Source organism: Saccopteryx leptura, chromosome 1 (genome assembly GCF_036850995.1).
Source record: "Saccopteryx leptura isolate mSacLep1 chromosome 1, mSacLep1_pri_phased_curated, whole genome shotgun sequence".
Classification (NCBI taxonomy): domain Eukaryota; kingdom Metazoa; phylum Chordata; class Mammalia; order Chiroptera; family Emballonuridae; genus Saccopteryx; species Saccopteryx leptura.
In genome coordinates, this window is record NC_089503.1 from 144,451,949 (window position 1) to 144,474,463 (window position 22,515).

The 22,515-nt window shown below is 37.8% G+C and overlaps 1 protein-coding gene across 6 annotated transcripts in view; it reads left to right on the forward strand.

Moving 5' to 3' along the window:
• The window catches only part of BDP1 (B double prime 1, subunit of RNA polymerase III transcription initiation factor IIIB), a 126,675-nt gene that overhangs the window by 83,300 nt on the left and 20,860 nt on the right, over positions 1-22,515 (forward strand). For 5 of the 6 annotated variants that reach the window (XR_010750272.1, XM_066376574.1, XM_066376604.1 and 2 more), the window contains 11 exons: positions 1,322-1,444; positions 6,096-6,132; positions 6,988-7,080; positions 8,485-8,713; positions 9,196-9,356; positions 10,975-11,125; positions 12,344-12,524; positions 15,567-15,630; positions 15,977-16,163; positions 16,924-17,128; positions 20,917-20,956. Coding sequence is in view for 5 of the 6 variants with exons in the window: in XM_066376574.1 (XP_066232671.1) it covers positions 1,322-1,444; positions 6,096-6,132; positions 6,988-7,080; positions 8,485-8,713; positions 9,196-9,356; positions 10,975-11,125; positions 12,344-12,524; positions 15,567-15,630; positions 15,977-16,163; positions 16,924-17,128; positions 20,917-20,956 (1,471 nt within the window). In the remaining variant the exon portion in view is untranslated. The remainder of the gene's footprint in view (positions 1-1,321; positions 1,445-6,095; positions 6,133-6,987; positions 7,081-8,484; positions 8,714-9,195; positions 9,357-10,974; positions 11,126-12,343; positions 12,525-15,566; positions 15,631-15,976; positions 16,164-16,923; positions 17,129-20,916; positions 20,957-22,515) is intronic. The other variant, XM_066376590.1, reaches the window with a different exon arrangement.

Sequence of the window (22,515 nt, forward strand, 5' to 3'; positions counted from 1 at the left end):
GAGAGGGGAGGGGAGATAGACTCCCTCATGCACCCCAAAGGGGATCCACCCAGCAACCTCGTCTGGGGCCAATGCTCAAATCAGCTGAGCTGTCTTCAGCACCTGGGGCTGACTCTTGAAGTAATCGAGCCACTGGCTGCGAGGGGTAGAGAAGCAGATGGTCGCTTCTCATTCATGTATACTCTGACCGGGGATCAAACCTGGGACATCTGCATGCCAGGCCAATGCTCTATCCACTGAGTTAACTGGCCAGGGCTCACTTAAACTTTTCAATCATCCCAGACCTTTAAAATATTAGCAAAGATTTTTCTCTAATTTTGCATCTGAGAAAACACACAGAACACACAGGTTTTATTATCATAAGTATCTCAAAAGAATATTTTCATACTTGACTCTGCGCTCAGTTTCTACTGAATCACAGTCTTTTATACTTATCTTTGTGTTAATAATAGAGATCATGTTGTATATAGTCTAGGACAGTGTTTTTTAATCCCTGGTCTGTGGACTGGTAGCAGAAATTTTATGCTGTCCTCAAAAAGTTAATCATCCTGATGTTGTATGATAATGGTCATACAACATCAGGGTGGTTAACTCTTTCACGGACAGCACAAAATTTCTGGTGGACTGGCAGTTGAAAAACACTGGTCTAGGAGATAAATCTTAGTCTTTTTAGCCCCCAGATTTATAGGGATCTTTGACCAATAAGACTAGTAAATGTTAGTGAACCCATTATTTTACATAGCCATTGCCATGGCTATCGAGAATGATACAGGTTTGGCGTTGTGGGAGAAGGTAGTTGTCTGGGTGGGGGTGGTGGTAATATATCTAAGTGCTTTCATCTCATCTCATCTCATCTCATCTCATCTCATTATAGTACTTAGGACAATCTAGTTCATTGATTATGTATCTGTTTTTCTTAGATTGTGAGTTCCTTGAGATCAGGGACCAAAGTTATATTAATCAGCTTTGTATCCTTGTACCTACAGTGCTCAAGTTTTTAGGAAACACTGTAAATGTTAACAGTCTGATGAGAGAAATTATGGGAAGTAGGGACAAAGAGGGAATAATGGAAAGTTAAATGCTAGGAACTAGGAAGATTAGTATTTGGAAATTTTGCTTACTGGTCATAAGAATCACAGCCCCTCAGAAACCTTAAATGTTTTACTTTTGCCAAGTTGATGTCAAATTGGTTTAAAAATGGCTATATTTCAGTTTTTTATCATGTATGGATGTGAATTGTTTTCTCAATTTAACATTTTATTTTACTTGTTTCGTTGTGTATAGTATGCTAAAATGAAATAATGAAACTTCATTTTGACAGCTTGAAATAACCGTGAATGCCCCAGATATAGGATTCATAACTGTTGATGAACATCAGCTCTCAAACACAGATGTGACCTCTCAGGAAATGAAACAAGGAGAAAATTTTAATGCATTATCAGTTGTAAGCATCTGTTTTAATATGTTTTGGTTTTGTTTTCTTTCAAAAAACTGGAAGCTCATTTTGAATACTTTATATTTACAAGCTGTTTCTATATTTATATATTTCATTAATCTCTGTCATGTAGTGAGCTGTAAATATGAATAGTATAATTAGTGAATAATTCATAGGTTTTATATTTACTTGAAGCAGTGATCTTTGCCTGACCGGTGGTGGTGCAGTGGATAGAGTGTCGATCTGGGATGCTGATTACCCAGGCTCAGAACCCCGAGGTTGCTGGCTTAAGCTGGCTTGAGTGCAGGCTCACCAGCTTGAGCGTGAGGATGCTTGCTTGAGCAAGAGGAGACTGGCTTGTCTTGAGCCCCGCGGTCAAGGCACATATGGAAAGCAATCAATGAAGAACTAAAGTGCTGCAGTTATGAGTTAATGCTTCTCATCTCTCTCCTTTCTAGTCTCTCTCTCTCTCAAAATAAAAAAACCAACCCAGAAAAGCAATGATCTTTGTGTATGTTTGTGGGTACAGCTCCTAACATCCCTATAGACTTATGTTGCATTAAAACTATTCTATATATAAATTATTTGGAATATATTTAATTGCATTTTGCTTGGCATTTATTCTTATTTGCTTAGTATTTATCTTATTTTTGCATATGAAGACTTGGAATTACAACTTTTTAAAAACATCATTATTAAAGTACAATTCACACACCATATGGTTTATGCATTTAAACTATACAATCCAGTTGTTTTTAATATACAGATATGTGCAAACATCATCACAGTTACTTTTAGAACATTTTCATCAGTTCAGAAAGCGCATGCTCATTAACAGTTGCTCCCCACTTCCTCCCATTCTTTTCCAGGCCTAACTAGCCAATAATTCACTTTCTGTTTCTATAGATTTGTTTATTCTGGACATTTTGTATAAATATACTCATATAATATGATCTTTTGTGTCTGGCTTCTTAGCAAAATGTTTTTAAAGTTCGTTATAGTAGCATGAATGATTCCTTTTTGTGGTCAAATAATATTACATATGGATATACTACATTTTGTTTATCCATTCATCTGTTTATGGACAGATTATTTCTGTCTTTTGACTATTTTAAATAATGAGCTATAAACATTTGTGTACAAGTTTCCATATAGACATATATTCTCATTTCTCCTGGGTACATTCCTAGGAGTATAATTGCTGTGTCATAGGATGACACTGTGTTTAGTCATTTGAGAAAGCAAACTTTTCTAGTGCTGCTCCACCATTTTATGTTCCCACCAGCATTGTATGAGGGTTCCAGTTTCTTCACATCTTTGTTGGTATTTGTTATCTGACTTTTTGGATTACGCCATCTAGTGGCTATGAAATGGTACCTTACTGTGGTTTTGATTTGCTTTCCCTCTAATGATTAATGAGATTGAACATCTTCTCATGTGCTTATTGGCTGTTTTTAAATCTTTTTTTGGAAAAAAGCCTATTCAGAGCCATTTCCCATTTTTAAAATTATGGGCCTATTTGTCTATATTGAGTTGTAGAATTTTTTATATATAGAAGTCCCCTCTTATCCACAGGGTATATGTTCCAACATACCCCGTGGATGCTTGAAACCATGGGTAGTATCAAATCTTAATATATTACGTGTTTTTTTATACACATACCTATGATAAAATTTGATTATAAATTAGGCACAGTAACAGATTAACAACAACAATAATAAACTAGGACAATTATGACACTATACTGTAATAAAAGTCATGTGAATGTGGCCTCTCAAAATATCTATTGTACTGTTATATGTACAGAATATATCAGGGGTCCCCGAACTATGGTCCGCGGGCCGCATGCGGCCCCCTGAGGCCATTTATCCGGTCCTCCCCGCATTTCTGGAAGGGGCACATCTTTCATTGGTGGTCAGTGAGAGGCGTTGCTCATGTACAGTACTACTTCCGGTGATGTGGGACGCATGCGTGCTCCGGAAGCCCGTCATATCACTTGTTACTGCTAGCAGTGATAAATACTGAACCGGACATTGACCATCTCATTAGCCAAAAGCAGGCCCATAGTTCCCATTGAAATACTGGTCAGTTTGTTGATTTAAATTTACTTGTTCTTTATTTTAAATATTGTATTTGTTCCTGATTTGTTTTTTTACTTTAAAATAAGATATGTGCAGTGTGCATAGGAATTTGTTCATAGTTTTTTTTATAGTCCGGCCCTCCAATGGTCTGAGGGACAGTGAACTGGCCCCCTGTGTAAAAAGTTTGGGGACCCCTGATATATATGCTGGACAAAGGGATGATTCATGTTACTCAGAATGGAGTTCAATTTAAAACATGAATTATTTCTGGAATTATTTTATTTTATAGTTTTTGACCATGGTTGACTACAGGTAACTGAAACCATGGGAAGTGAAACTTTGTATAAGAGGGACTACTGTGTTCTGGATACAAGTCTTTTATCAGATATCAGGTATATGATTGGCAAATATTTTTTTCCAATCTGGGTTGTCTTTTTTTTTTTTTTTAAGCAAGAAGGGTGGGAACAGAGCCATCCATTGGCTCTGAGGGCTACACCATTCCATTTCTTTCTGGAATTGCCTGTGGTCCTTGTTATTGGTTGGCTTGTGGCAGCACAGTTCCAACCTTTGTCTCCATTGCTATGGCTTTCTGTATGTGTGTCTGTGTTTTTTCTTCTCTTATAAGGACCCCATACATATTGGTTAGGGCCAACCCTAACCCTGTATGACCTCATCTTAACTTGATTACGTCTACAAAGACTCTTTCCAAATAAGGTCATGTTCACCGTACTGGGATTAGGATTTGAGTGTCTCTTTCTTTCTGGGGGACACAATTCAATTTACAATATTTTCCAATCTGAATGTCCTTTATTTCTTTTGCTAGCCTAATTGCTCTGGCTAGAACTTCCAATACAGTGTTGAATACAAATGGAAAGAACAGACATTCTTGTCTCCTTCCTCGTCTTAAGGGAAAGCATTTAGTCTTTCACCATTAAGTGTGATGTTAACTATGGTTTTGTCATAGATGCCCTTTATCAAATTGAAGAATTTATTTATTTATTTAGAGAGGAGAGAGAGAGAGGGAGAGAGAGGAGAGAGAGAGAGAGAGAGAAGGGGGGAGGAGCAGGAAGCATCAACTCCCAGGGTTTCAAACTGGCGAGCATTTCCAGGTCGACGCTTTATCCACTGTGCCACCACAGGTCAGGCTCAAATTGAAGAATTTTATTCTACTTCTAGTTTGTGTGAGCATTTTATTGCAAAAGGGTATTGGAATTTATCATATGCTTTTTCTGCATCTATTGAGATGATCATGTGATTTTTATATTTTATTTCATTGACATATATTGATTAATTTTCAATGTTAAGAAAGAAATTGCATTTCTGGGATAAATTCTACTTGGTTATGATGTGTAATTTTTATGTTGCTTGATTCAGTTTGCTAGTTTTTTTATTGAGGATTTTTGTGTTCATATTCATATTAGATATTGGTCTGTTTATTATGATTTTGAAACTAGATTTTTGAGTCAGAAGCTGAAGTCCTGCTCCTTTTAGGGACAAAATCCCTCCAGCTGAGACCTTAGTAAGAAGGGGTCCAGTCTTCTTGGTTGGCAGCAGTTTGAGGTGGTCTCTGCCTCGCTGAGCTGAGGGGAAGGAAGAAGAGAGCAGTCTTTGTTCAAATACCACAGACTCTCTTCTTTGTTATCAAATTTGCAGTTTTCTTGAATAGGTGTTTCTTTTTCCTATGCCTTTAGGACCATTTCCAGAGGCTTTAATAGTTGTTTGTAAATAAATTTCACCTGTTTCAGTGGAGAGAGGGTCAGCAGAGCTCCTTGTGCGCTCATGCTGAACACTAGTCCTGTAACTTCTCAATTTATTAAAATTCATAAAAGTTCTATACTACCTAGTAGTGTAAAAAAATTGCAGTATTTTTCAGACCTTGGTTTCCATTGGTTCAAAACTAGAAGCAGCTATGACAAGTTGAAGGATTATAAAAGTGAAGAAGTGAAATAAGAATGGTAGATGCACATTGCAATATAATCAGTTAAATTTTGCATATAATACAAGGAAAAGGTAAAATAAGGAGCAAGAGACAAAAGAACTTAGCTTTTAAATTATTCCTGTTCTTATTTATAAAATAATTATAAAATAAGGGGGAAAATCCAGTTTCCACTTCATTGTAGTAAACACAGAAAAACTTCTTTTTTTTTTTAGCTAGAGTGACAGAGAGACAGATAGGGGCAGACAGGAAGGGAGATAGATGAGAAGCATCAATTCTTTGTTGTGGCACCTTTAGTTGTTCACTGATTGCTTTCTCATATGTACTGAGCCAATGACCCCTTGCTCAAGCCAGCAAACTTGGGCTTAAGTCAGTGACCTTGGGCTTCAAGCCAGCGACCAAGGGGTTATGTCTATAATCCCATGCTCAAGCCAGCAACCCCACGCTCAAACCAGGTGAGCCTGTGCTCAAGCTGGATGAGCCCAAGCTCAAGCTGGTAACTTTGGGGTTTTGAACCCGGGTCCTCTGCATCCCAGGTCATCACTCTATCCACTGCGCCACTGCCTGGTCAGGTACAGCATAGCACTTTTTGAGAGACAGAACATATATTTTGGAAAATAATAAGATTTTTTTTTTTTTTTAGGATATGTCCATAGGTGTACATACCCAAGATGAAACAGGTAACTGTTAATGGGAAACTGTTAAAAACGACTTGATTAACACTAATACAGGGGATAGTTCATGAATGAGCCATTGTGCAGGAGAGTTGAACAAAAAGATTCAGTTTTTGAATGTTTCTCTAGGAGAAACATGGATCTTGAAATGTTAATGAGTTAGAAAATCAGTTGAGTTAAATAAAGAAGTGTTTATTTTCTCTGTTCTGCACAAATGTATTTTTGAAGATATTAAATTATTTAATGGGAGGGAGGCATTTGCAGTGAGTAAAAGCCAACAGTTGATGATTTCTTTATTTGTAGTATACAAACTGAACCAAACATTACCCTAGTAAAGGATTAGGGGTACAGAGAATATTGAAACTTGTTAGTAGAGGATAAACACCTGGATTTTTTTTTTTTTTCTGAAGCTGGAACCGGGGAGAGACAGTCCCACAGACTCCCGCATGCGCCCGACCGGGATTCACCCGGCACGCCCACCAGGGGCAACGCTCTGCCCACCAGGGGGCGATACTCTGCCCCTCTGGGGCGTCGCTCTGCTGCGACCAGAGCCACTCTAGCACCTGGGGCAGAGGCCAAGGAGCCATCCCCAGGGCCAGGGCCATCTTTGCTCCAATGGAGCCTTGACTGCGGGAGGGGAAGAGAGAGACAGAGAGGAAGGACGGGGTAGGGGTGGAGAAGCAAATGGGTGCTTCTCCTATGTGCCCTGGCCGGGAATCGAACCCGGGTCCCCCTCACGCCAGGCCGACGCTCTACCGCTGAGCCAACCGGCCAGGGCTAAACACCTGGATTTAAAAACTCGTCTGAATAAACAAATTTCCAGATTCACTCTTTTTTAATGTTGGTATATTTTCTCACAAGATACCAATGATGGAAGCACTGAAGCAGCCATAACTTTACTTACAATGGGAGATCTAGTGTTGCAGTCAGAGATCAGCACAGAATCGAGTGATGGTAAGAATGAAAAATAAGTACTCATAAAAAGAAACTTTTAAAAACCAACTTTTAAGAAATTATACCCTCATTTGAGTAATAAATGAGTACCTGCTTTTGACATTTGAGTTTGGCATCACTTGGTTGTTTTTCCTGAAAAGGTAATATGTGTGCATTGATTGATCCACTTCACTGCCCCTTTAGATGTAGTAGCCACCATTTTGAGATAGTATACTTGGTTTATTAAGAATAATTTGTATTTGTGAAATAGTTACCTTTCTCATCATAAACATCACTGGTTAACTGAGCTTATTTATCACTGATTACTTTATACATGTTTCTTTAGCAAAGGAGCTGCCTCTTAGGGTAGTTTTCACAATTACATGACAGTCAAATACAAGCTAAAGGGGTAGTAGCCATCACTGAGATCATTTGGTTTAGAATGTTGTTATTAGACCGAGCCAAAAGATACATCAGCCCAGAGTTTTATTATTTTAGGCTGACCTTACAGAGAAGCAGTGAAATGATCTTGACTAAGTACCTTTTACTTTAAGTATATTAAATGTATAATTATATTAATTAAATTCTTGTTAATTATTTTGACTGGTGATGAGTAGCTTGCTGTTTAAGTATTCGACTTTTAGGCCTATGACTGTGTGTGTGTGTGTGTGTATCATGATCTCTGATTTGTGTTCCCTGTAGGGCTTCCTTTTGTTTTTTTTTTGTTTTTTTTTAAACGGGGAGAGACAGCCAGACAGACTCCCGCATGCACCCGACCGGGATCCACCCGGCATGCCCACCAGGGGGCGACGCTCTGCCCCTCTGGGGCGTCGCCCCGCTGCGACCAGAACCACTCCAGCGCCTGGGGCAGAGGCCAAGGAGCCATCCCCAGTGCCTGGGCCATCCCTTGCTCCAATGGAGCCTTGGCTGCGGGAGGGGAAGAGAGAGACAGAGAGGAAGGAGGGGGGGTTGGAGAAGCAAATGGGCGCCTCTCCTATGTGCCCTGGCCGAGAATCGAACCCGGGTCCCTCGCACGCCAGGTCAACGCTCCACCGCCGAGCCAACCGGCCAGGGCCTTAATGGCAGAGAATTGCATGGGAGGCTGCTTGTCACAAATCTCAAGAACATATAATACAGGTCTTAAAAAATTATAAATAAAGGTGGTCCTATCTTAAAATTCATTTGAGGTTATATAGTTATTGAAAAGAACAAAGATTCATTTTTACTTATAATACAAAAATTTCAGTCTCTAAAAATTAAGCTATTCAAGGTCAAATCTCTGGCATGAAATATGAGATCATAAATTTAATTTTGGAGCCAAAAAGAGCAAACTTAAAACAATATAGAATTTTGTGGTTGCTGAATGTTAAAGGGTTTATTTTGACATTTATATTGGATGAATTTTAATTTTTTTTTTTTCTGCAGTAGGAGTATCTGTGCTTCCTGATGTTAATTCCAAGGATAAAAGCCATATTCCTTTTAACCCAGATAATGCCAATCACAAAATTGTTCATGAATGTCAGGAGCTTTCTTCACCTGTCATTAGTATACCTCCTTCATCATTAGAAGAAAACAAGATTGTATTGGAGGAACAAAGTACTAAAGAAGAAATTGTTTTAATGGAGAAAGTAAAGGAAAAGACGACATCAACCAGGTTTATCTTGCTTTATTAAATTATTATTTCTTTTGAGTTTTACTAAAAAATAAGTTATAGTATTAAAATAATAAATGTATTGAAACCAACCACCAATTTAGTTAATAGCTTTGAGTAATACTTGTATAAATGTAAATTAGATAATGCTAATTTCTCACTCTTTAAAGTAGTGATTGGCTGATTTTGATTTTAGTTTAATATTTTGCATATTAAAATTACTGCAATATATGCATCATTGAAGCTTTAATGGAATAGTTTTATGTAATAGTCTCAGTTTTACAAATATGGTCCAGATTTTCTTCCCTTGTCAAGACATTTAGTAGAGTTATTACCATGTAATTTTAGCATTAAGAAATGAAACTTAGAAACAGTATTGCTCCTTAGAAGGTGGCATATAACTATATCAGTGCTAGAAAGAGTGTATTAATGTGAGAGAATTCTTACATGGTTGACAGATTTCTCTCTTTTTTCCCTTTTTCTAGGAATACAACTTCTGAAATGACCAATAATTTGAGAATGAGAAGTAGATTTGTCAAGCCTAAGCCAAATCTTAGGAAGATTTTAGGGACCAACAGAATGGGTGCTCACCAGGAACTTCCCAGTTTGTTTGTAACCAAAGGAAAAGAAGTGGAAATTCAAAGAGGTAAATTTTATTGTTCCCTTGCAAGTACACAATTACTCTGACATAAGAAATTGCATTAACATTTCAAATGGAATATTCACTTGTTAAACTTATTTTAACTTACTATTAAAATGTTTCAAATGTACAAAATGTAGAATGAGCTATGAAATAAATACCCATAAATCCACCAGCTAGTTTTAGTGATTATTACCTTTTTGCTTTTTGTACTTGATCAAGCTTTCTCTTTATATATATTTTTTTCTGTGTATGTGTGTGTACACAAGAATACTCAAGCACACATTTCTTAGAAAGGCATACATGCATGTTGCAAAAAATAAGACAGGGCCCAAAAAGCATACAGTTTAAAAATTCCCTTCTTATGGTTTCCAGCCTGCTAAACCCACTTCTAGTAGCAGATTGCTCTAACAGTTTTTATTGTAGACTTCCAGAAATGTTTTATACACATAAGCATTTAATGAGGTGTGTGTGTCAATGTGCATTCCATATATATGGGTCCTTTCAGAAAGAATAAAAATATTTGCATACTGTACACTGTTTAGCACTTTTTTTTTTTTTGCATTTTTCTGAAGCTGGAAACAGGGAGAGACAGTCAGACAGACTCCCACATGCGCCCGACCGGGATCCACCTGGCACGCCCACCATGGGGCGATGCTCTGCCCACCAGGGGGCGATGCTCTGCCCATCCTGGGCATCGCCATGTTGGGACCAGAGCCACTCTAGCGCCTGAGGCAGAGGCCACAGAACCATCCCCAGCGCCTGAGCCATCTTTGCTCCAATGGAGCCTTGGCTGTGGGAGGGGAAGAGAGAGACAGAGAGGAAGGCGCGGTGGAGGGGTGGAGAAGCAAATGGGCGCTTCTCCTGTGTGCCCTGCCCGGGAATCGAACCCGGGTCCTCCGCACGCTAGGCCGACGCTCTACTGCTGAGCCAACCGGCCAGGGCCTGTTTAGCACTTTTTAAAATAATTTTATTGAGATAATTCATATACAAACAATACATCTATTTAAAATGTACAATTTAGTAGTGTTTGGTATATTTACCAAGACTATTAAACCTTGTATGTTAGCATCATCTTTTTTCTGTTTTGGGATTCCTGATTTCTAGGATTTCTTTTTCAACCAGAAATGCCTGTGGTTCAGTTAGTTAATTCATTACTTAACTCTAGTTTGAACAGTACCCAGAAGCTCTCTCATTATGCAAGCTCAAGAACCTTTTCTAGATAGAAGTCATTTTCTTACCCTTTGTGAGATTATTCCTTGTAGAAGAGCTCTCTCCCCAGAACTTTTCCCAAGGTGGAGACCTCTTGTGAACCCACCTCAAACCTCTTTTGTTTGTGAATTTCTAATTATACTGCTATTAACATAAAGTAGAGATACAATTATTGTGGCAGCCAGTTGTGAAAGATGTGCAGTGCAGGATTCATTAGTCATCTGTTTTACTCTTCAAAAATCTCATTGGTCAGGACTGCCATTCTGCTCTATGAATAAGCTTGTTATCTGGGTTAAGAGATGTTTGGAAGAGCCAGTATATGGTGATCTGTCTTAGAAGAGAGAATATGTTTCTAATATGAAGATTTTAGCTGTACTGTTTTGGACTATATCTTAAGTGTTTTTTATTTAAGAAACAGAGCAGAATGCTCTTAAAGCAACAGGATTAGAAGATGAAAACCTTGGATCAGTTACAACGGCAGAGAGGAAGGAGCAGAGCAGGTTGGCACATGTACATGGTGTTGAAGAGACCAATATTTTGCAGGAAGCAAGCTTAACTGAAAGGTAAAAGAGGAGAGATTATGGGATTTCATTTCTTTTCTGTTTCAGCTATAGTCATACACTGTAGCTATAAGAATTTAATTTAAAAACAAACAAACAAAAGAACCCCCTAAAAAGCAGGTTCTGTTGCATAAAATAGAACATGAAAATTTAAAAAATATTAAATTAGATGAATTTGACATACCTAGCTCTCTATTCTGTGGTTGTCTGTTTGATTTCAAATACATATTGAGGCACTCTCCCTCCTGGGAGCATGCCCAAACCTTTCCCTTCTCCCTTTCCCCACAGGCATGTATTTTTTAAACCCTCAGGGTTCTCATGAGACTTTCCACTAGAGCAGGGGTCCCCAAACTACAGCCTGCGGGCCGCATGCGGCCCCCTGAGGCCATTTATCCGGCCCCCGCCACACTTCTGGAAGGGGCACCTCTTTCATTGGTGGTCAGTGAGAGGAGCATATTGACCATCTCATTAGCCAAAAGGAGGCCCATAGTTCCCATTGAAATACTGGTCAGTTTGTTGATTTAAATTTACTTGTTCTTTATTTTAAATATTGTATTTGTTCCTGTTTTGTTTTTTGTTTTTTGTTTACTTTAAAATAAGATATGTGCAGTGTGTATAGGGATTTGTTCATAGTTTTTTTTTATAGTCTGGCCCTCCAACGGTCTGAGGGACAGTAAACTGGCTCCCTGTGTAAAAAGTTTGGGGACCCCTGCGCTAGAGGAGCATTAGGCAGTGGCAGATTCCCAGCCTTGATCTTATCTTCAAGGCCCTCGTTTCTCTGACTTCCCAGTGAGCCAAAGCAGCCCCACCTAGGCTCTCCTGTTGCTTCTTCTGTTGGAGGCTTTTTTTTGTTACACTGTCCCCAGCTTTATTAAACATACTCTCAAAGTCAATTAGACTCATGTTGTGAAATTTTTCTGCATTGAAGTCAAGAATCCACACACTACTGGCTGGCCCTAGACATACCTGAAGGGCTAGGTCCCCTGTCCAGTAACAGTGGTACTAATGCTTTGACAGCCTACTTAAGCAAATCAAAATGGTAGGTATGCCTCAGCTTATGAAATCTCAATGCTAAGGACAATCACAAACAGCCCGCTAGGCTTGAAGCTATAGCCAATCAAATAGTTTCCTTTCTTTGCTTCTACACTTTCTGTAAAACAAAACAACGAAAAAAGACAAATACATATTGAAACTCTTAATACATACTGATTTCTTTTTCAGAAAGGAAGATCAAGAACAGGGATCTCAAGAAGTTCAGTTATTGTCATTTGCTCCAACTGTTTCCTCTGAGACAGGTTCCCACACACTTGGTTCGGGTAGGGAGCTTGGTGAGAACTCTATTGGCGAGACTCGGAGAAAAGACTTGAATGAAGACACTGTGCTTACACTATACGTGCCAGAGGTAAAAGAATAAGGATATAACAAATGGTGGTTAAATATTTGTCCCTCATTTAAAAAAAAAAGTTATACTATAAATACTTATTTTAAGAGGTTTAAGTAAATTTTAACCTCTTTAGTGTGCAATTTTATAAGTTTTGACAGTCATGTGACTAATACATGAATAGGCTGTCACCCCCCAAATTCTTCATTTCTTATTTTGAGTCACCCCCCCATCACCCCCAGCCCATGGCAACCACTGATCTGTTTTGCCTTTTGCAAGAATGTACTGATAGAACTTTTATTGCATTTTTAGTCTCTGAGCATAGAGATAAAGAAGCCAATACCTAGCTTTGTTGTAAAAGCTTTGAAAGGGAAGTGTTCTGTACACACAGAACTCACCTTTTCTTAGCCCTTGTATCTGAGAAGTTTACTCACAGAGCAGCGTTTATTGAGATGTTATGACTGCATGTCCAACACCGCGAGATACGGAGATACAAAATTGTGGGAAACATTAAATGAATAAACTCAGTCTGACAGGTGCTATGAAAGAGAATTGCACAAGACTCTGTAGCTCCATAGGAGTGAGTGGTCCTAGCCCAATCCAATGAAATCAGTCTTTGGGAGGAATAGTAGGGTCCAGGTATTAGCATTTTTTAGAAAAAAGTTCCACAGGTTATTCTAATTTGCAACCAGGACTGAGAGAATTCTTGATGTGGCAAAACAAGTATGAATTAACCAATTAAAGGGAGAGGAACATGTATAAAGAACAAATGTGAAACATCATGACATGTTGAGTGATTACAAGTAGTTATGAGAAAGGGAAATGAAGAAAGTGGATAGAGATGAAGTTAGATGGGTAGCCTGGGGATAGATCATAAAAGGAATTTTTATTATGAGTTGCTGAGGAGTTAGGACACATCCAAAGTTAAGGGATTTCTCCCCCACCGCCACCTTTTTATTTTGAAATAATTTTAAACTTGGGGAAAAGTTGTAAGAATCTTACATAATCTTACATAGAATTCTTATATACCCTTTACTTGAATTAAAATATTAACATTTTGGCTCATTGGTTCTATTTTTTTTCTTTTGTCTGTCTTCTTTTGCTCTCCATTTCCGTAATTAAATGCCTTTTTTAAAAGTTTTCTTGAGAGAGACTGGAAGGGAGAGAGATTAAAAGCATCAGTTCATAGTTGCATAACTTTAGTTCATTGATTGTTTCTCATATATGCCTTGACTGGGGGACTCCAGCTGAGTCAGTGACCTCTTGCTCAAGCCAGTGACATTGGGCTTCATGCCAGTGACTTTTGGGCTCAAGCCATCAACTGTGAGGTCATGTCTATGATCCTGCACTCAAGTTGGTGACCCCATGCTCAAGCCAGTGACCTTGGGTCTTCAAACCTGGGACCTTTGTGTCCCAGGTCGATGCTCTATCCACTGTGCCACTATCTGGTCTGGCTGAAGATAAGTGCTTTTTTAAAAAGCCAAACAAGCCCCGACTTCTGAAGGGCCCCGCAAACCCCCAACTTTACACTTTTTTCTAATGACACCAGGTTTGGTTTCATATGTGCAATTTTAACATGAATAGTACATAATATTTTAATTTACTTAAAAATATGGTTGCCCTGGCCGCTTCACTCAGTGGTAGAGGGTCAGCCAGGTGTGTGGAAGTCCCGGGTTTGAATCCCGGCCATGGCATGCAGGAGAAGTGCCCTTCAGCTTCTCCACCCTTCCCCCTCTACTTTCTCTCTGTCTCTCTCTTCCCCTCCCACAACCAAGGCTCCATTGGAGCAAAGTTGGCCTGGGTACTGAGGATGGCTCCATGGCCTCCGCCTCAGGCACTGTAATGGCTCTAGTTGCAATGGGGCAACACCCCAGATGGGCAGAGCATTGCCCCCTAGGGGTCTTGCTGGGTTGATCCTGGTCAGGTGCATGTGGGAGTCTGTTTCTCTGCCTCCCTGCTTCTCACTTCAGAAAAATACCCCCCCCCCCCAAAAAAAAACCTCATAAAAAGCTGAACAATTTGAAACTCAAGTTTCAGACATGAACCTTCACCTACAAACACTTCAACTTGTATCTGATAAGAGCAAGGAATGTCCTACAGACAAATGGCAATCTGTTGTCACACTCATTGTTACTATATACTATCTAACATTGATTTAATAATATTATGTAGTATACAGTTTCAGTCAAGCCTTTTACATTGCATTTAGTTGTCATTTCTTCTTACTCTCTTTTAATCTAGAATAGTTCCCTTGTCCTTTTTTCTCTTTTGTGAACTTGACATTTTCTAAGAGTCTAGGCTAGTCTACATCTAGATTTTTAAAATACTTTCTCATTATTAGATTCAGGTTAAACACTTTTTTGTAGTACATAGAAGATATTATTCCTTTTGCTTCACATTGGGAGGCATATAATACCAATTTGTCCCATTATTGGTGATGTTGACTGATTACTTGGCTAGAATATGCTTGCCAAATTTCTCTATTATAATAGCATCTTCTCCACTTAATAAATAATTTGTCAAATGAGACCCAGCAGCCTTGTACCTGGTAGTTTTAGTGTACATTGATGATTCTTGCCAGAGTTCATCATTATTGGTTGCAAAGTGAAAATTTCAAGATTTTAAGCAGTATAGAATTATAATCAGAATTGCATTTTAGAGAAAACAATGTTTGCAGTTTTATGGAAAACAGATCGGACAGAGCCATATCTGAGACCAGGAGACAAGTTTACCTTCATTCAGATGTCACCAGCTTATAGTACAATGGCTGCTGTGATGAGGATAGAGAGAAGGTTGAGGGGTCTGGATCTCCCTTTCCTGTTACTTCAACAATCATTTCATAGACTACACATATTGAACAGTTTAGTTGTAATTCCTGTGTGTATGTGTGTTTATTTAAATTAAAAGTTTATTGTTATTACTAAAAGTTTCAAAGCACATGAAAAATTGCATATGGTTAGATAAATAATTGAGTTTTGAAACAACTGTTCACTGTATCAAACCTTCAGGAAAACTTGTTAAAACAGATTTGCTCAACCTCTTTCATTTTAATTTTTATGGCAGTGTACTCCAGCTAGTATTCCAGAAGTTCAACCAGAGAGTATAATCAATCCTCAAGATTTAGCAGGTATGAAAATTTGCTTCAATAAGTATCATAAAATGTAGTAGTATGTATGGTTTTTATCCCCCACTTGACTATGGAATAAACAAACCTTTTTTTTTTTGTCTGTGATAGCTTTAAGTTAAATTTTAAAAAACTTGTATTTTGTGTTTTACTTTTATTGCTCAAAATTATAATCTCCATAGTGAAACGTCTTTATCCTTTCTAAAATTACTTTTTTGTTTTTTTTGGGTATACAGTTTTTTACTCTTGGTGTTAAGTTGTTTTGAGACTTTTTAGAAATGAAGTAAATTAATGATTTTTTGTTTCTTCATGGTTCAGTTTTTCATTACTAACTTTAAAATTTTGACAGCGAATCTAGTTGATAACGTACATCGTGATGGTGAGGATGAACAAGCATTTATTTTAACTCTGGTGGAAATTCCAACCAATGCAGTAGAAGAATTTACTGATACCACTACACAGTTAATGCCAAACCCTTTCCTGCCAGCTCCCATATTGGTCAAATCAGTGACTGCAGAAGGAAAGAATGACATGAGGTAATGAACGAGCTAAACTGTTTTTTGCTAGGAGGAAAGGTGCTTTATGAATCAAATAGTATTGATTGGAACGAGCCATTCACCAACATTATTTGTAATTGTCCTGGATATCTTGTTCAGTAATTATGTGGTAAATTAGAGAAGAAATCGTTTATTTTATATCTGATAAAGATGTCATTTAAATGCATAATCTTTTATATGCAGCTTGTTTCGTATTGTATGTATTTTGGAAGCTAAAAATACTTAGCAATCTGGATCATAAAATGGCATTTATTAGAGGAATGGTTACTTTGTAAACATTTCTATGTATTTTAAATTCTGAAATGATTATACAGTTACAGAAAGTTGCAAAAATAGGAGAGTGGTAACATTTCTGTATATTTTTGATACTCATTTTAATTCTTTACTGTAGAATTCTTAATTTGTATTTTAACAGTCATTAATTAAGATATTTAAATGTCTACTAAGTAGTGTTAGAAATTAAAGCCCTTTATATTGGAAAGAGACATTTAGATTAAAATATAACTTTATAGACAAGGAAAACATTTTTTATACCTTATATTTATTTTCAACATTATGGAATTTCAGTTCCAAGCCTTTTAAGTATTAATGAAGCACAAAACTAATATTTTTGTGGCCATGTCCATTTATATGTTAGTTTCTTTGAGTGTTTTGGACAGTTTACATTGGAATAGTTGAGCCTTTAACCTCATTAAGTAGCTTCTAATTTACTGATTTAATATGTATGTTTTCTATGCAGTATGAGTTTTCCAGTAACTTCAGTTGGTCAGGATGCTGAATGTTTATCTAATTCTGGAAATGATGATTCTGAAAATCCTTCTATTAATATGGATCCTGTATCTAGGAAGAGATTTCATTGTAGGCTTGATGAAAGTGACCATGTTCCTCTTGCCAAAAAAAGTTTCCTCGCTTCAAGAGGCAATTGTCAAAAGTACTCCTCTGAGGTAAGAGAATCATTAAATAAGATGGCCATATTACAATGGATCTATTTTTTCCTTTAGATTTTTTGTATAAAGATAGTTCTAATACTTTTTACCATAAATAATTCAGGTAAAACTTGTTTTGTATTTTCACTTTCAACCTGTTCTTTGTGAAAACTGTTGGACATTAGTCAGGAAATACATTCCTACCTCTGTCGGTAGCTAAAAATAAGGCCAAAAGCATCATATAGATCTGGATCTTGGCTTGCTACTTAATAGCTGTGGGACCTTAGGAGAAATACTTCACCTCTTTGATTGAGTTTCCTATTGTGTAAAATAATGATGGTAATATCACTACCACTATTATCATAATGCTTAAAGCTTCTCGTTGCTAATAGAAATAAAACCAGAACCTGTAAGGCCCTCTATTTATCTGTCTTTAGTCGTATTTTGTGCTAATGTCTGCCTAACTCTAAACATATGGGCCATCTTTCAGTTTCTCAAAAGAGCTGGACTTTTTCACTGTCCAGGGCATTTCTTTTGCAGTCTCCTTTTCTGAAACATTCCCTCCCTTGCAAAACATAGACTTCTTTAGCTCATTCATCACTACTTTAGGGAAGCCTGATAATATAGGTACTTATGCACAGTCAACCTCTACTTTGTTGTATGGTTCTTAGCACCCTCTGGTTTTTGTTTTTCATACTTGTCATAATGTACTACATTATGTAATCACCCTGGAAAGGTTACTTTATAATTTGTATTCTCAAAGTGACAGTTGAAGACCAATAGTCCTTAAATGATAGCAGACAAGCAGTGTATCCTTGTGTATCTGATAGGTGAAAAATGAAAAATGGTAACAATAGCTTTAATTTCTTTTATTATAAGTAAGGTTGGGCATCTTTTCATATTAAGAGCCATTTGTATATTCTTTATGTGAAATAATTATATATTCCTTATCTGCTTTTCAATTGGGTTGTTGATCTCTTTTTTATAGATTGGGAGGGACTGTTAAGTATGTATGTGAGTTGCAAATATCTTTTCCCATTTGGTTATTTTTTGACTATTTTATGTGGTTTTCTCATGCAGACTTTCTTTTTCATTAACTTTTTAATATGAACATTTTCAAACATTTAAAGAGGTAGGCAGGTTAGTATAATTTATCCCTATGTACTAGTCACCCAATTTTCAACAGTTAGCATTTCATGCAGATATTGTATTTTGTTTTATTTTGTTTTAACAGTATACTTAATGACATGGAAAAAAGATCTTAGTGCATTACTATGTGCAAAACAAATAGTTTAAAAAATAGATTTTACATTGATGGAAAGTATACTATTTGTTGGGCTAACTTGTTTTTTCTTTTACGTTTTAACAAAATAAATTGCTTATAAAGGCCAAAGTTGTAATTTTAAATTTTAGTATGCACACATACTGCCTTCAGCTAGACATACATACAAACATTTAAAATTTTTTTGTGATCAGATTTATTAGTCTTTGTATGGCTTCTGGTGATTATGTTATACAGTATGTTGAAAATCCATCTTGAGATTTAATATAAATTCTTTAGTTAACATTATTGATTTGTTTAAAATTTATTTTGGTGTTAGGAAGAGTGGAACCAACTTAATTCTCAGATGCCTATGTAGTTGTCCCAGCATCATTTATTGAATAATTAATTCATTTTTTCTCTACTCATTTAAAATTTGTCTTTTATCAGACATTAAATTCACATATGTAGCCCTGGCCAGATAGCTCAGTTTGTTAGATCATCGTTCTAATACGCCAAGGTTGCGATTTCAGTCTTTAGTCAGGGCACATACAAGAATTAACCCATTAATGCATAAATGAAAACCAATGTTTCAAAAAGAAATAAAAGAAATTGATGTTTTGATGTTTTTCTTTCTCTAAATATCACTAAATAAAAAAAAATTTAATTTCCATATGCATTTGTGTATATTCCTAAACTCTCTTTTCTCCTACATTGATTCATCTATTTGTTCTGGGGCCAGGATCACACTGTTTTAATTATTGTCGCTTTTAAGTACTTTAATATTTTCAAGGGCAGGTCTTTCTCCCCCCCACCTAAAAGTTATCTTCTTTTTTCAAGTTTCTTTTAGTTGCTTATATGTTCTAAAGTTCATGTCAGTTTTAGATTTATCTATTTCAGAACTTAAACTTGACAGGTTAAAGTAGGGAAAATTGACATCACAATTATGATGAATATTCCCGTGCAAAAACATGGTAGGTCTGTTTCAGTGGTATTTTAAGATCTTTTTCATATAAATCTGGTACATTTTTAATTATGTTATCCTAAGAATTTTTGTTGTTGTTGCTCTTATCATTGAGTCTTTTCTATCTGGAGAGCTTACTGAATTCCCCTCATTGTATGCAGTAATTTTTCAGTTAATTATCTTGGATTGTCTTAAGTAAACAGTCATATGCAAATATAACTTGAAAAGAAAAGATTCTTTTTAAAAATTCTTCTCTAAGTTTTTATACCTTTAATTTCTTTTTTCAAATTATATTGAGTAATATAATTGATAGCAGAAAATAGGTGTGATATTGGATTTTTAAAAAAATTCCTGACTTTAATAGGAATACTTTTAGTAAGATGCTGGATTTTGGCTTGCCATAGTTGTATTTTAGGTTTTGTTTTGTTTTTGTTTTTGTTTTTTACAGAGACAGCGAGAGAGTCACAGGATATAGATAGGGACAGACAGGCAGGAATGGAGAGATGAGAATCATTAATCATTAGTTTTTCGTTGCGCATTGCGACACCTTAGTTGTTCATTGATTGCTTTCTCATATGTGCCTTGACTGTGGGCCTTCAGCAGACCGAGTAGCCCCTTGCTCGAGCCAGTGACCTTGGGTCCAAGCTGGCGAGCTTTGCTAAAACCAGATGAGCCTGTGCTCAAGCTGGTGACCTCGGGGTCTCGAACCTGGGTCCTTGGTATCCCAGTTCGACACTCTATCCACTGTGCCACTGCCTGGTCAGGCGTATTTTAGGTTTTTTTTTTTTTGTTTTTTTTTCTGAAGCTGGAAACGGGGAGAGACAGTCAGACAGACTCCCGCATGCGCCCGACCGGGATCCACCCGGCACGCCCACCAGGGGCGATGCTCTGCCCACCAGGGGGCGATGCTCTGCCCCTCCGGGGCGTCACTCTGCCGCGACCAGAGCCACTCTAGCGCCTGGGGCAGAGGCCAAGGAGCCATCCCCAGCGCCCGGGCCATCCTCGCTCCAATGGAGCCTTGACTGCAGGAGGGGAAGAGAGAGACAGAGAGGAAGGAGGGGGGGTGGAGAAGCAAATGGGCGCTTCTCCTATGTGCCCTGGCCGGGAATCAAACCCGGGTCCCTCGCACGCCAGGCCAACGCTCTACCGCTGAGCCAACCGGCCAGGGCCGTATTTTAGGGTTTTAAGAAAATGTCTATTCATTTTTAAGTTTTCTTTTCAAGAATGAGTATTATTGGACACTTTTTCTACAAAAAGTATTTTGTTTTTTTATTTTCAGGTCTTTTGTAATATTTCATTTGATATTTTTTCACTGATGTGTGAATGGTTAGTTGGAATCAGTATTATGCTTGATTTATAAAAGGTATTTGGAAGCTTTCACTCATTTATTTTGCTCTGCAACAATTCAAATAACAGTAATAATGTCTTTTCTATAAATGTTTGATAGAATTCCCATAAGAGATTTTGACTCTAGAGTTTTTCTGGGAGATACATGTTTTCTTTACTTAAGGAAAAAAGAAAGAAAATTTATTTTATTTAATAAATGGATTTCTAATTTTTTTGTAAATTTTCTTAAAACAGGTGTGTTCAAAGGAATTAATAAATATTTTTGAGGAAACAGGTGAGTAAAATAAAATTTATTTATATTTTTTTATTAATTGAATTTATTGTGATGACATTGGTTCACAAAACCATACAGTTTTTAAGTGAAGTGTACAACTCAATCAGACACCATCTGCACATTGTATCACATGCCCCCCAAACTAAGCAAAGTCTCTTCTTCCCCATTTTTACCTCCTTTGCCCACCTCCACCTAGCCCCCATTCCCCCTTTTTCCCCTATCACCACACTGTTATTATGTATGTATATGTTGTCTGTGTGTTTTGGCTAATCCCTTCACCTTTCTTTGTCTAGTCCAGCGGTTCTCAACCTGTGGGTCGCGACCCCATTGGGGGTCGAACGACCCCTGCCGGGGTCACGACCCACAGGTTGAGAACCGCTGGTCTAGTCCCCTCACACCCCTTCCTCTGACAGCTTTCAATCTGTTCTGTGTGTCCATGCTTTGCTTCTGTTTTGTTCATCCTCTCTTTTGTTCGTTAGATTCCACATATAAGTGAGATCATGGTACTTGTCTTTCTGTGAGTGGTTTTTTCACTTAGCATAATAAACTACAGGTCTGTCCATGCTGTTGGCAAAAGGTAAGATGTCCTTCTTTTTTATAGCCTCATAGTAATCCATTGTGTCAGTGTACCTAGCACAGCGTGCTTTTTTAAAAAGATTTTATTTATTGATATTTTAGAGAGAGGAGAGAGAGAGAGAGAGAGAGAGAGAGAGGTAATGATTAAGGCATTCAGGGAGGAGCGGGAAGCACTCGTAGTTGCTTCTTGTATGTGCCTTGACTGGGTGAGTGAGGATTTGAACCAGCAATCTCAGCATTCCAGGTTGATGTTTTATCCACTGCACCACCATGGGTCAGGCTACCACAACTTTTTTTTTTTAACTTTTTTTTTTTTTAAGTGGAGAGAGACAGACAGGAAGGGAGAAAGATTAGAAGCATCAACTCATAGTTGTGGCACCTTAGTGGCTCAGTGATTGCTTTCTCCTATGGACCTTGACCTGGGCCTTCAGCTGAGCCAGTGACCCCTTGCTGAAGCCAGTGACTTTGGGCCTCAAGCCAGCAACCTTTGGGCTCAAGCCAGGGACTATGAGGTCATGTCTATGATCCCGTGCTCAAACTGGCAACCTTGTGCTCAAGCTGGCTAGCCTGTGCTCGAGCCGGTGGCCTTGAGGTTTTGAACCTAGGTCCTCCGCATCCCGGGCCAACACTGTACCCACTGTGCCACTGCCTGGTCAGACTACCACAGCTTTAAATTGACTCATCCACTGATGGACACTTGGGCTGTTTGTAGATTGTGGCTTAATGCTGCAATGAACGTAAGGGTGCATGTATTCTTTACATTAGTGTTTCGGGATTCATAGGATATATTCCCAGAAGTGGCATTGCTTGGTCAAAACGCAGTTCCATTTTTCATTTTTTGTGGACTCTCCACACTGTTTCCATAGTGGCTGCATGAGTCTGCATTCCCATCAGCTTTGCAGGAGGGTTCCCTTTTCTCCACACCCTGGCCAGCACTTATTTGTTGATTTATTGATGATAGCCATTCTGACAGGTGTGAGGTG